This window comes from Manis pentadactyla, chromosome 16, assembly GCF_030020395.1.
Source record: "Manis pentadactyla isolate mManPen7 chromosome 16, mManPen7.hap1, whole genome shotgun sequence".
Classification (NCBI taxonomy): Eukaryota; Metazoa; Chordata; class Mammalia; order Pholidota; family Manidae; genus Manis; species Manis pentadactyla.
Window position 1 is genome coordinate 33,939,168 of NC_080034.1, and position 14,552 is coordinate 33,953,719.

At 37.0% G+C, this 14,552-nt stretch overlaps 1 protein-coding gene across 1 annotated transcript in view; it reads right to left on the bottom strand.

Moving 5' to 3' along the window:
- The window catches only part of DNAH8 (dynein axonemal heavy chain 8), a 353,325-nt gene that overhangs the window by 110,911 nt on the left and 227,862 nt on the right, over window positions 1–14,552 (bottom strand). Inside the window, exons 72-76 of the mRNA XM_057494308.1 lie at window positions 13,504–13,631; window positions 12,519–12,690; window positions 10,405–10,560; window positions 5,709–5,864; window positions 4,093–4,275 (exon numbers count right to left, since the gene is read on the bottom strand). Of these exons, the coding sequence (XP_057350291.1) occupies window positions 4,093–4,275; window positions 5,709–5,864; window positions 10,405–10,560; window positions 12,519–12,690; window positions 13,504–13,631 (795 nt within the window). The remainder of the gene's footprint in view (window positions 1–4,092; window positions 4,276–5,708; window positions 5,865–10,404; window positions 10,561–12,518; window positions 12,691–13,503; window positions 13,632–14,552) is intronic.

Sequence of the window (14,552 nt, forward strand, 5' to 3'; positions counted from 1 at the left end):
AGACAAACAACGATTAAGGTGAAGGGATGGAAAAAGTTATTTCATGCAAATAATTGAGAGAAAAAAGCAGGAGTAGCAGTACTTATATCAGACAAAATTTATTTCAAAACAAAGAAAGTAACAAAAGACAAAGAAGGACATTACATAATGAAAAAGGGTTCAGTCCAACAAGAGGATATAACCATTATAAATATCTGTGCACCCAATATAGGAACATCTAAATATGTGAAACAAACACTAAAAGAATTAAAGGGGGAAACAGAATACAATGTATTCAGTTTAGGAGACTTTAACACAGCACACACACCTAAAGACAGATCAACCAGACAGAAAATAAGTAAGGAGACAGAGGCGCTGAACAATGCATTAGAACAGATGGACCTAACAGACTTCTACAGAACACTCCATCCAAAAGCATCAGGATACACACTCTTCTCAAGAGCACATAGAACGTTTTCCAGACTAGATCATAGACTAGGCCACAAAAAGAGCCTCAGTAGATTAAAAAATATTGAAATTGTGCCAACTAGCTTCTCAGACCACAAAGGTATGAAACTAGAAATAAATTATGTAAACACAATAAATCCCACAAACACATGGAAGCTTAACAACATTCTCCTAAATAATCAATGGATCAATGACCAAATTAAAACAGAGATCAAGCAATATATGGAGACAAAGGAAAACAACAACTCAATACCCCCAAATCTATGGGATACAGTGAAGGCAGTTCTAAGAGGAAAGTACACTGCAATACAGACTTACCTCAAGAAAGAAGAACAATCCCAAAAGAACAGCCTAAACTCACAATTAATTAAACTTGAAAAAGAAGAAAAAAATGAGGCCCAAAGTCTGTAGAAGGAGGGACATAATGAAGATCAGAGCAGAAGCAAATAAAATTGAGAAGAATAAAACAATAGAAAGAATCAATGAAAGCAGGAGCTGGTTCTTTGAGAAAATTAACAAAATAGATAAACCCCTAGCCAGACTTACCAAGAAAAAAATAGTCTACACACATAAACAGAATCAGAAATGAGAAAGGAAATATCACCACAGGCACCATGGAAATATAAATCATTATAGAACACTATGAAAAATTATATGCCAACAAATTGAAGACCCTAGAAGAAATGGACAACTTTCTAGAAAAACACAATCTTCCAATACTGGCCCAGGAAGAAACAGAAAATCTGAACAGACCAATTAGCAGCAGTGAAATTGATTTGGTAATTAAAATACTACCTAAGAACAAAATCTCTGGACCACATGGCTTCACCACTGAATTTATCAAACATTTAAAGAAGAGCTAATACCCATCCTCCTTAAAGTTTTCCAAAAAGTAGAAGAGGAGGGATACTTCCAAACTCATTCTATGAGGCCAGCATCACTGTAATACCAAAACCAGGCAGAGATACCACAAAAAAGAAAATTATAGACCAATATCCTTGATGAACATAGATGCAAAAATCCTCAACAAAATATTAGCAAACTGAATTCAAAAATATATCAAAATGATCATCCATCATGACCAAGTTGGATTTATTCCAGGAAAGCAAGGATGGTACAATATTCAAAAATCAACCTTATATATCACACCAACAAAAAGGACAAAAATCACATGGTCATCTCCACAAATGCTGAAAAAGCATTTGACAAAATTCAACATCCATTCATGATAAAAACTCTCAACAAAAATGGGTATAGAGGGCAAATACCTCAACATAATAAAGGCCATATACAACAAACCCACAGCCAACATCAGACTTAACAGCATAAAGCTGAAAACTTTTTCTCTAAGATTGGGAACAAGACAAGGATGCCCACTCTCCCCACTTTTATTCAACATAGTACTGGAGGTCCTAGCCATGGCAGTCAGACAACACAAAGAAATAAAAGGCATCCAGATTAGTAAGGAAGAAGTTAAACTGTCACTGTTTGTAGATGACATGATATTATACATAGAAAACCGTGAAGAATCTACCCCAAAACTACTAGAACTAATAACTGAATTCAGCAAGGTTGCAGGATACAAAACTAACACACAGAAACTTGTTGCATTCCTATATACTAACAATGAATTAGCAGAAACAGAAATCAGGAAAACAATTCCATTTACAATTGCATCAAAAAGAATAAAATACCTAGGAATAAATCTAACCAAGGAGGTGAAAGGCCAATACCTGAAAACTACAAGACACTCATGAGAGAAATTAAAGAAGACACCAATGCTCATTGATAAGAATTAATATTGTCAAAATGGCCATCCTGCCTAAAGCAATCTACAGATTCAATGCAATCCCTATCAAAATACCAACAGCATTCTTCAACAAGGTAGAACAAATCGTTATAAAATTCATATGGAACCACAAAAGAGCCCGAATTGCCAAAGCAATCCTGAGAAGGAAGAACAAAGCAGGGATTATGCTCCCTGACATCAAGCTCTACTACAAAGCCACAGTAATCAAGACAATTTGGTACTGGCACAAAAACAGAACCATAGACCAATGGAACAGTATAGAGAGCCTAGATATAAACCCACACATATATGGCCAATTAAAATACAATAAAGGAGTCATGAATATACAATGGAGAAAATACAGCCTCTTCAACAAATGGTGTTGGTAATACTGGACAGCTACATGTAAGAGAACAAAATTGGGTTATTGTTTAACTTCATACCCAAAAGTAAACTCAAAATGGATAAAAGATCTGAAGGTAAGTCATGAAACCATAAAATTCATGGAAGAAAAGAGAGGCAAAAATCTCTTAAATATAAATATGAGCAACTTTTTCCTGAGCACATCTCCTTGGGCAAGGGAAACAAAATAAAAAATGACCAAATGGGACCACATCAAACTAAAAAGCTTCTATACAGTAAAGGACACCATCAGGAGAACAAAAAGGCATCCTACCATATGGGAGAATATATTCAAAAATGACTCATCCAATGAGGGGTTAACATCCAAAATATATAAAGAACTCACAAACCTTTACACCCCAAAAAACAAATAACCTGATTAAAAAATTGGTGGATGATACAGACACTTCTCCAAAGAAGAAATTAGGATGGCCAACAGGCACGTGAAGAGATACTCCAACATCAGTAATTATCAGAAAATGCAAATTAAAAGCACAATGAGATATCACCTTATGCCAGTTAGGATGGCCAACATCCAAAAAACAAGCAACAATAAGTGCTGGTGAGGATGCAGAGAAAGGAGAACCCTTCTACACTGTTGGTGGGAATGTAAATTAGTTCAACCATTGTGGAAAGCAGTATGGAGGTTCCTCAAAAAGCTAAAAATAGAAATACCATTTACCCAGGAATTCCACTCCTAGGAATTTACCTGAAGAAAACAAGATCCCAGATTCAAAAAGACAGATGCACCCCTATGTTTATTGCAGCACTATTTACAAAGCCAAGATATGGAAGCAAACTAAGTGTCCATCAATAGATGAATGGATAAGGATGATGTGCTACATATACACAACAGAATATTACTCAGCCATAAAAAGAAAAGAAATCCTCCCATTTGTAACAACATGGATGGAGCTAGAGCATATTATGCTCAGTGACATAAGCCAGGTGAAGAAATACAAGTACCAAATTACTTCACCCATTTGTGGAGTATAAAAACAAAACAAAACTGAAGGAACAAAATAGCAGCAGACCCACAGACTCCCAAAGGGACTAATGGTTATCAAAGGGGAGAGGTTGGTGAGGGTCGGGGGGAGGGAGAAGGGGATGAAGGGGCAGTATAATTCACAATCACAGTATAGGTAGATGACAGGGAAAGCAGTACAGCATGGAGAAGACAAGTAATAACTCCGTAGCATCTTACTATGCTGATAGACAGTGACTGCAATGGGGAGGGTGAGGACTTGATCATATGGGTGAATGTTGAAACCACAGTATTGTTCATGTGAAACCTTCATAAGATTGTATATCAATGATACTTTAATAATAAAAAAAAGGTAAATTTGTCTTGCTTATTTTTTTCTTTTCCATATGCTTAACAATTTCCCAATACATTTTAAACATTTATTATAAATTATTCTAAGTAGAAGTTCTTTACCTTGAGAAGCTATTACCTGTTTCTCTGTTAGAATTACTCTCCTTAGTAACTGATTTTCCAGTCCTTTCACGGTCACGGTAAAATCAATGACTGACGTCTTTGCATTGATTTCAGGGGTAAATGCAGGGTTTGGTAACTTTGTAGTGATATAAAGTTTAAATGTATCCATGACGTCACATTCCTTATCACCGACTTTTACCTACATAAATTCAAATATAGAATTAAAAACAGCTTAGAGGACAGGACAAGGCAATTTAGTTCAATTTAGGAAAGAAATTACCAAAGGTCAGTGCTGTGAAACTTGAGTGAATTGCAAAGGAAAGGTGTAGAATTTTAATCCCTGATATGCCTATTCCTTTAGAATAATTTTATCTATGGTCCTGCCTGAAGATGTTTTTAGCCATGACATCAAGCAAGTTACAAGGAAAATTTATCCAAAACAAATATTGAATAAAGCAAAGTTTAGACACATCTGAGATTTAACTCTTCCTCCCTGCTTAAGGAAATAATTTCCTACTATAGAAATTTGTCATATTTATAGGAAGTGTTATTTCTTTTTTCATTTCACAGTCATATCCGAGGTCATATTTGACAACAGAAAGGTTAATAAAATTGGCAAAGAAAAAGATGCCAACTTTTTTTCTAGAAAAAAAAGTTTAATGCTAAAATTTGAGGTGTATAAAAATAGCTGGTTTTGCAATCTAAAAATCAGGTGGAAATTATAACATTTTTAAATGACTTAAAATTGTCATTAACCTTATTCTTGCATGTAATTGAAAACCACATCACTAAGGCGCTACCACATTTTCAGGCACCACACCTTCACATTGCAGATAAGATTCTGGGGTCTTCTAAAAGCCGTGCAAGGAATGGAGATCCTACAGCCTCCTTTAGCATTTTAAATACAGCATATAAAATAATTCAAATTATGAAGACAATTTTTCTAAGTACATCTATCTTAATGGGAATATTTGAATTCTTTACTTAATTCACTAATATTCATGAAATTAAATTGTCCAAAGCAAAAAATCTCAATCAGAAATGCTGTCATTGATCAAGAAATAAAACCAAAGAAGCATAAAGGTAGAGAATCACACCAATTACAAAAGAAACTCTTATACTGAAAACAATTCATGTTATCACCAATGATCAGAAACAGTATTCCATAGCTTCCAGCAAAGTCGTTGAGTTTAGATTCAAAGTTAATAGAGAACTGAACAAATCAATACCCATAGGTTTTATTAAAATGCCATTTTCTCTAGTGGGGAAATGCAGGTTTTATCTTGTAGATGTATATATTTGACTTGCAAAACCAATTTTGTCAGAGCTGCTAGTAGATATATATTTTGTGTATCACACCAGTATATTATGACTGGACAGTCTAATATGTTATTTAGTTTCAGCTAAATGGCTACTCTTACTAATATTATTGCTTTCCCCCTGTATTTTTCATATACTATTTTTTTAAAAAGGAAATACTGAATATGAGTTTAGAAATAATTTTTTCCTTTGTATCAAATACTACCACCTGCAGGAAATTGCTTTTGCTGCTATGCTCAAAAAGGTAAGTAGATGTCACCATTGTTCCGTTCTTTTCTTTCTGTCTCTCTCTCTCTCTTTTATAAAGCTCACCTTGAAAGTGGTGCCTGATTTAATGAAATTCTTTTCTAATACATTATCCAGGGCTGGATCCAGTTCTTCACGAATGTCCTCAATGAGAAGGGGTCGGCCCAAGGAGAGGCTGTCTTCCAAGTGTGTGCGGAAATATTTATGGTTCAGAGATGTTACCTAAAAAATAAAGAGTTCACTAGTACATAAATGTTACAAAGAATGTGCCTATTCCTAAGCGGAAACCAAGAGATGTGTTGGACAAGTGGCTAAGAACTTTAAGTGCTATACAGGAAGATTTACCTATACAAATAACAAAGAAAAATTAATTTTCAAGAGTTGGATTGTGATTTTGTGGAAGCCCTGGATTTGTAATGGGGTCTGGCTGATCAAAGGAGAATCAAGCAGCATTCCTTAGATGGAATGTCAGAGCTGCTCCTACAGATGGAAGGGAAGTAATCAAGGATTCATTCTTTTCTTTAAAACCTATTTTTTAAAATTTAAGTATAGTTGACATACAATATTATATTAATTTCAGGTGTATGACACAGTGATTCTACAAATACATACATATTGAATGCTCACCAAGGTAAGTATAGTTACTTCTGCCACCATACAAAATTATTACAATATTATTGACTATATTCCCCATGCTGTACTTTTCATCCCTGTGACTTATTTATTTTATAATTGAAGTTTATACCTCTTTATCCCCTTCACTTATTTCTTCCATCCCCCACCCCCTCCTCTATGGTAACCATCAGTTTATTCTCTGTATTTATGAGCCCATTTCTATTTTGTTTGTTTGTTCATTAAATATTAACACTTTTAAACTTGCATAGCTCGGAGAATCAATGTAATTTGCATATTTGGGATACTCATTTATCTTGTCATGATCCTTACAATATGAACAAGCAATAAACTGAGCATGTCAGAAATATATTGAGTCAAACCAAGGGCCCACGCATGTATTCTAATGGAAGAATATGATAGAAACTTTCTGTACAATCAACCTAAAAGACTACATATACTTATTTTATCTTAAATTTAAAACAAAATAGAATTCTGAAAGCCTGGTGGGGTCCCCCATTTTTAGATCAATGCCTGCTATTAGTTAAAAGAGATACACTGGGCTGGTTGATCTTTGCATTAGCCAGTGAGCTTTGAACCTTTTCTTATTCCATGATCTCTCCTCCTATTGTTACATACAAAGACAGATATGAGCAGCTAGAAGGGGAAGATAAAGTTCCAGGAAAAATTGCCCAAACTGTCCAAGTAGGGGGCCCCATGAAGACAACAAAGGCTTTGCAGGAAGGTAACTTCTTGCCTATGGGCAAACAGGTCCCAACCAGGTCCCAACATAGGCACAATTGAACAAAACTAAGAACTGCCCAAACCACACCCTCTCATAATGTCATTAAAATAAAATTGTGGTTTTGCTCCCCGTCCCCCTCAAATAAAGAAATAAAACTTTCACTTTGCTTTGTTACTTACTGTGTCTCTCTGCCTTTCAATCCTTTGCTGTGGAGGGGACAAGGACTGAGGAGAACAAATGCAGCCCATAATACTAAGTGTGAGGATTCCCAAGGGGTCAGTCCTCAACTCTACCTTCTTTGAGTCCATCCTCTGAATTCAACTATTGTCTTTATGCTACTGTGATTGCTGATCTTAAGACACGAGAAGATCCATTGAAACTGCAGGTGTTTAGGAGGGTGGAATTTTTAAATATCTCTCACTTGCTATGAAAAAATGATGTGGAATTGAAAAATTATATAAGTCTACCTTTGTCCTGTTTTGGTTAAAAAGGAAATAACTAAAGCAAAAAATCCTGCCCATGAAAGAATTTGTTCCCTTGGGTGGATAGCTTTATTTATACCAATGACATACTGTGAAAGCCCTCACCATGAGTTGATAAGGTAAATGAATCTAAACAAAGAGCTTTAGCTGGCTTATTAAAGATGATTTAGATGATGAAACAAGGTCCCAGAGGCCTAGCTGTAATTGTCCTGCTCTATTTCCCAAGAAATAAGCTTTATTTTTGTGATTTCCTTCCCAAGTGTGATGGTTACTTTCATATGTCAATTTGACTGGGCTAAGGGATGCCCAAATAATTGGCAAACATTATTTCAGGGTGTGTCTGTAAAGGTGTTTGCAGAAGAGATTAGCATTTGAATTGGTAGACTGAGTAAAGAAAATCACCCTTGCCAATGCCAAGGGCTCCATCATCCCTTGAGGGTCTGAATATATAACAAAAAGATGGAAGAAAGGTGAATTTGCTCTTCTAAAGCTGAAAATCCATTTTCTCCTGCTCTTGAACATCAGTTCCTGGTTCTTAGGCTTTCAGACTTGGACTGGGATTTACACCATTGGCTTCCCTGGTTCTCAGACTTCAGAGTTTGGACTGGAACTTCACCACCAGCTTGCCTAGACCTCCAGCTTACAGATGGCAGACTGTGGAACTTCTCAGTCTCCATAATCCTATGAGCCAATCCCTCATAATAAATGTCTTTCTATATATCTATTTTTATATGTAGATATCCTATTCTGTTTCTCTTGAGAACTCTAATACACCAAGTAAAGGAATAACAATTTTCAAATTTTCAGTGTGAAAATTACCTTTAACCATCTTCCATATCTTTTATAAACTTGATATAGTATCTTGGAGTCATAATTTCAGGTCTAATTCATTTGATTTTTCTTGTGTAGAAATACTGTGTGGTAGCCAACACCAGAGCCTGGTGTTGGGTCTTTACAAGGTGGTCAGTGAATCCTTTGTAAGGAAACTGAATGAATACCTTCTTTTTCCAGAAATCAGAGCTGTAGGCCCTGGAGACAGCACTGAAGGTGGCTTTGGCAAAGCTGCCAAGGTGGAGTACAATCCTGAACACGTAAAAACATGTTTTGTTTTTCATTTAAAAAGTGCCTTATTTTTCATTTTGTTTTCCTTCCTCAGTAAGAAATAATAATTTTGTTTCATTTGTTTTCATTTATGGCTGTTTGTGCATGTACTTATACACATATTCAGAAAAATCATGTCTTTTGAGTAAGAAAAATATAGCACAATTTGCTCATATCCCAACAGTTGACAGTTTTTAAAGTAAGGCGGTATCTCTGGCATATTTCTCTTACTTCCTCAAGAAGGTTCCTGGGATTGGGGTTGCATCAGGAAGGACATTACTGAAAGTTATCAATGAATTTAATTCCAAAATGGAAAGACAAAGCTATGATCAGGAAAAATAAGAGTATGATGATCAGGGAGATAAACGGCCAGGGGAGGCAAGAGGAATGGAGGAAGGGACACATTATAGTTGAGATGAATTCAGGAAATTAAGTTCGGGAGCAGGTGTGCTCCAGAACACTCTGCCTGTGCACGTAACTCCTCAGAAGCTGCATTCCTATTAACCCATTTCCTTTAGCCCTTTCCCTCCATTTATACCCTCTGCTCCTTTGTGGGATTTCTCTGGGTTTTCTAAGTAAACAGACTGATGTTTGGATGCTCTGGAGTATTCATGAAGTAGGAGTATTTTGGGGTGGTCCTAAGTGCTAGGCAGGGTCCACTTGCTGGTAAAGCCGTGAACCCACAGGGAAATCTTTCAATATTTCACCATTAAATACAGAGTTTGTTGTAGGCCTTTTGTAAAATCCTTTTTATCTTATTAAGGAAGAGCTTCCTATCCTTAGTTTGCTATAAGCTTTATCATGAATGGGTGCTGAATGTTACCAAGTAATTTTTCTGCATTTACCAAGATGACTACATGATTTTTCTAGTTTTTATTCTGTAATGATAATACCCTGTGATCAATTCATTTAAATTCAAGAAATATCAGAATTCCTACTGTATATAAAGAGCTGTGCAGAAACATAAAAATGGTGCAAAACCATAAACCTGGCCAGCAAGAAGTTTATTATGTAGAGATAGAAAACAAAAGTGCAAAGAACAATAATTCAAGACAGACTCCACAACAGAAATACAACCAAGATGTTATGAACCGTTAGGATAGGCTATACTAAGCTGGGGACACAGAAAAGTCTTAATGAAGGTAGTGTTAGATGTGGACTTTGAGGCACATTTAAGATACTTATCTGGGATGTAAGTGAAGTGGGCAGTAGGGTAAAGAAAGGCATTTGAGTTAGTAGAATAGCACCAGTAAAAATATGGAGCAGGGAGGCTTACAGCTCTGGGACCAATATGTCTAAAAGTCCATATTGGCAGTTGAATTGAAATACCAGTGGTAACAAGATTCCCAAGGGAGTGAGGAACGTTGTAATCCTGTCCTTGTGTATCCCTATCTTAAAATTAACAGCTTATTTTAACATCTTAAAGTCCAACTCTAATATTGGACACTAGGAAGCTATGTAGTACCAAGTGCCTGGGCTAGGTTGGCACAAATGGCCTTAAACTGAGGGAGCACAACATCTATTTTTGCTGTTTTCCTATAAGCCCAAACCTAAGGTCCAGAATAAAAGCCACATCCAACCCTAGCACAAGCAATTGAGCCTGGGAAAGGGACAGAGAGAAGGAGAGTGAAATCAAGAGAGGGCACAAAAGGGAGAAAATAATCAGAGCCTTTGCCCCAAATTGCTGTTACAAAACTTGAGGGTGTTAATTAGCAGACAGTTTTCATAAAGATGACAGATTTATGACTGGCAGGTTCAATTGAAATTTTGGGAAAATTTTGTGATTTTAAGATAACTTTTCCACGTGCCAAATGGTACATACCTGCAAGTCATTTTCTTTTTCCTTTGACTTTATCCAAGTTTTGCCTTGAGTTTGTGGATCTATAAGGAGTGGGTACCTGGCGGCCTTTGTCACAATGATGCCATTCTGAATTGAAAGGTCATCTCCTGGCAATCCCTGCAGCCCCCACTCACCGATCTGAATAATGGGAAATGGATATGGCCATTCAAAGGAGAACAAGAATGCTTTCATAAGTAATCAAAAATGCCACAATACAAAATAATTTAACATTGGACATAGTTTTTCCATTGAGACTATGCAACAGGTACCTAAGAAAACCTAAACTTTTAAACAATAACCAAGTAACATTAAAAAAAATGAACTCATAATCTAATAAATCCTTTTCAAATACCCAAGACTAAGTTTAGTCCTTTACATTATATTTTTATACTTATGATTAAGTGTTATAAATTGATTTCATATTAAAACTGTTTTGGGTATTTTGAAGCATGGTTGGTGAACATTGAGAACATAAGGGCTTAAAAAATGGTGAAACTGGCTGGGTGGTGGGATCCAGACTGGACAGAGTTAGCAGAGATAATGATATGCTGAGATGTCAGAGAAAACAAGCACCAAGGGTTAAGACTCTGAAAATACCCCTTGTTGCCCTTTGGTTCGGCTTACAAGGGGAAATGGGGGATTGTGCAGCTGAAGGCAGAGACATTAGGGGAGATGAGATATTTTATTGTCAGGAGCTCACCAATAACATTTTGTTTTTACTATTTCCTTTCCAAGCTAAGAGGGAATTGACTGCCTGCCTCTATGTGGTCAATAAAATCACCTGAGATCCAATGAACAAACCAGCTTCTACCTTAGTTAAATTATCCCAACACCTCCAAAGTCCATAACTAATAAACAATATTATGGGGACAAGCACTGCCACTTGTAACCTTTGTCCCAGAATAACCGTGAGTCTACATGTCCCCCTTCTTCGGGTGGTATGCTGGGTATACAGTGGGTCGATGGCCGGGGGCTGGCCAAATCCAGGCCTGCCTTAGCTATGGAAACATCAGACTGGGAGGCAGACCCCTCCGACCCAGGCTTTATTCCTTGGGGTACTGGTGGCACAAGAATGACCCCTTCAAGCATAGCATGTAGTGTCTGTCCCCTCACCCTGACACACAGTCTTTGTCTCCTCACCCCATATAATCAGTTCCCTCTCTGTCCATTATGGTGGTGTGCAACCTCGTCCAGCTAGCTGCTCCTGGACTCCTTGTACATAAGTCCCAATAAACCCTCAAGTCTCACTCGGCTTCTCCAGGTCTTCCCTTTGGTCTCTCAAATACTTTCCCATCGCAACTCACCCACTTGAGCGTGAGATGGGACTTGTGACTGCACAAATATTCTGGCCCACTCTGCCTCACCAGTGCCCCAGACATCTCTATTAAATTGTCTAGTCCCTGTAAGGTCTAGCTGAACATTGTTTGAATTGGAAAATACTAACTTTTCCAATTTTTTTTTTAGCTTTTAAATACAGGCGTCATGAAATTTATACCATGGCTTCTCTAAGGAAAAGGTAATGGGAGGAACATATTTACAAATCGTAAAGCAGCTTGTGAATACAAATGGCCTGGAAAGTATTTGACACCACAGGAGTTCTGCAAGATACACTGAAAAAATTGACAGTGGCATCAAATTCCCAGCAAGGAAGGTGAGTGATATCAGAACATGCTGTTGTGTTATGCTGTTGGACACTATGAAAAGATGGTTGATGGTCAAAAGGAGGTTTAATGCCAGTACTTACAGCCTAGCTAATGTCCACATTCACCCAAAATGTTTGTAAGAGAATGTGACTTCATAGGAGTGGTGTAAATAATGAAGAGTTATAAGAAGATCTCAGTTTTACCAAGCCTCTAACTCATGAATGACTTTTTAATTCACAGTAATACAACTGGTATTAATTGAAAGCAAGATTTCTTAAAATCCAAAGGAACTTTTACAGCATAAAGAGAAGTTCTTTTTCTGTAACTTAAGCATTTTCAAAACAATCTTTTCAAATAAATGAAACAAGGAAAAATTAGGTATACTTAGGCTTCTTAGCAAGAAATAAAGTGAGACTGCAATTCAAATAATATTATCAGGAAAGTAACACTTACAGTTGGAGGATCCACCAACATTGAAATAAGATTCAGGTTTTCAGTGAAAGGAATCCTCCGTGCTTTCAACTCTATCTCCCATTGATCTTTAAGCAAATAGTTCCTAAATATCTGATTGAAGGGACCAAGATAGGAAAGGAATCCAGTGCACAGCAGAATATCACCCACGAGTCTGTTAAAAAAAACCCACAGAATCACTAACATGTTTTACGCATTCCTGTTAAGGAGTCTGACAGGCCTCAGTGCAGTTCTGTTTTGTTTCTAGGCAAAATCCTTCTTGGCTTCCTGCCTAACACTTGGTAGGCAGACACGGAGAGAACAAGCAAAAGGAGCCCCCAAACCCAAATGGGGTAGGAGTGGCCACATCCGGGTGAGGCCAGGGTGCCAGAGAGAAGGCTGCTTCCCGAAGCGACAGGTCCCTATCCTCGCCTCTTAGGAAGGGACATGCCCTTTTCCTATCCCATGCCCTGGTCCTGTTCGGCTTTAGTCTTGATTAAACTATTTCTTTCTTCTCCTCCTTGTACTTCTTTTCTGCCATTTTCCTACTCTTCTTTCATTCTCCTCTTTTTAGGTTTTCTGAGGACACCAATAGACACCAGCACAAGATACCCTTGCATTTTAGAACCATTGATCCACACTTTCAAAACCACTGAGGTAAAGAGTATAGAACTGGAGCAAGAATCTAGATTGTTCTAGCAAATCCAAACAGTATGAGAAGCACTCTTGTACTGAAGACTCCCACTGCAAAACCAAAATTGAGATTTAAGTGTTTCATGAAATTTTCTTCCTTCTCTGTTTTACTGAGCACATGACTTAAGCTGTAAGCACTCCCTCGGTAATGGGATTCAGAGATGGACATACGGAAGTGAAGGAGGAAACACCTCACGAGAGAGATGGATTTTATTTTTTCTAATGTCACAAAAGAGTGGAGTTTAGAATGATGCCTTAGAAGGAGAGTAATTCTAACAAAGACCAAAATTGATACCTATTAATCTGAGCTTTGAACTCTTTACTTTGCTGAGTCCATCGGACTTTTTCCCCACTCAGTCCGTCGATGAGAGTGGAAGCTGCCTGCATCTTTCTCCGGCACATATCAGCATCGTTAAGCAAATCCTACATACATAAAGGAAGAATGTCTCAAATAACTTTTTAAGTGCTTAATCAAACACCCACTAGATTCACATGCAAAAATACATGCAGGAATTTCTTGATTTGCAAAATAAATATAATCTAAGATTACATTGTTAATGATACTTGACATACTAAATTCTGGTAATTAATTCATAATATAGCTATTTTATCTTATGAAATCTCAAGGGAAGCAGTTTTGTAAGAGAGAATCCTAATCACTTAGATTAATACAGTGTTTCCATTAAATATTTTCAAAACAGAATCAAATCAATAAAATACACCATTTTAAGTTGTGGATTTAATAATAATTTGGAGTTCTTTGCAGTTTATTTTTTCCCAGGAAAATTCTACACAACAGTAGTGTGCTGCTGACAGTTTGTATCAACTCATAATAGCCAATAGTGAAATTTTCAGAAAATTTGTGAGTTGGTGTCTAACACAGCCATTATTAAAAATTAAATTATATAAACTTACAATTAGATTACATTAAAGGCAAAGATAATAGACAAAACTCATCGTTTCCTAGTTATTTACCACATTTGCATCGTCTATGCTCACAGACTTATTGAAGATGCATGTGAAGACACGCTATGTCTGTGTGGTGGAGACAGTAAGGAGTGTTTCCAGATCTGTGTTCAGTGTATCACATTGGTAGGTTAAACCTGGCAGTGGTAGGAATACCTACACCACAGGAATCAGCAAACACTGCAAATCAGGGCTTTCTTTTCCCCTGTTCCCTTCTCCCCAACCCCACAATGAGCCAACTGTTGATCGTTGACCAGACCACCACTGCTTATAACCTATCCCATGAGGTGGTATTGGGATCCCCATTTGACAGATGAAGCTAGATCAGTTGCTTCCAATCACATAATTAATAAGTACCTGAGCTGGATCTCAAATCCA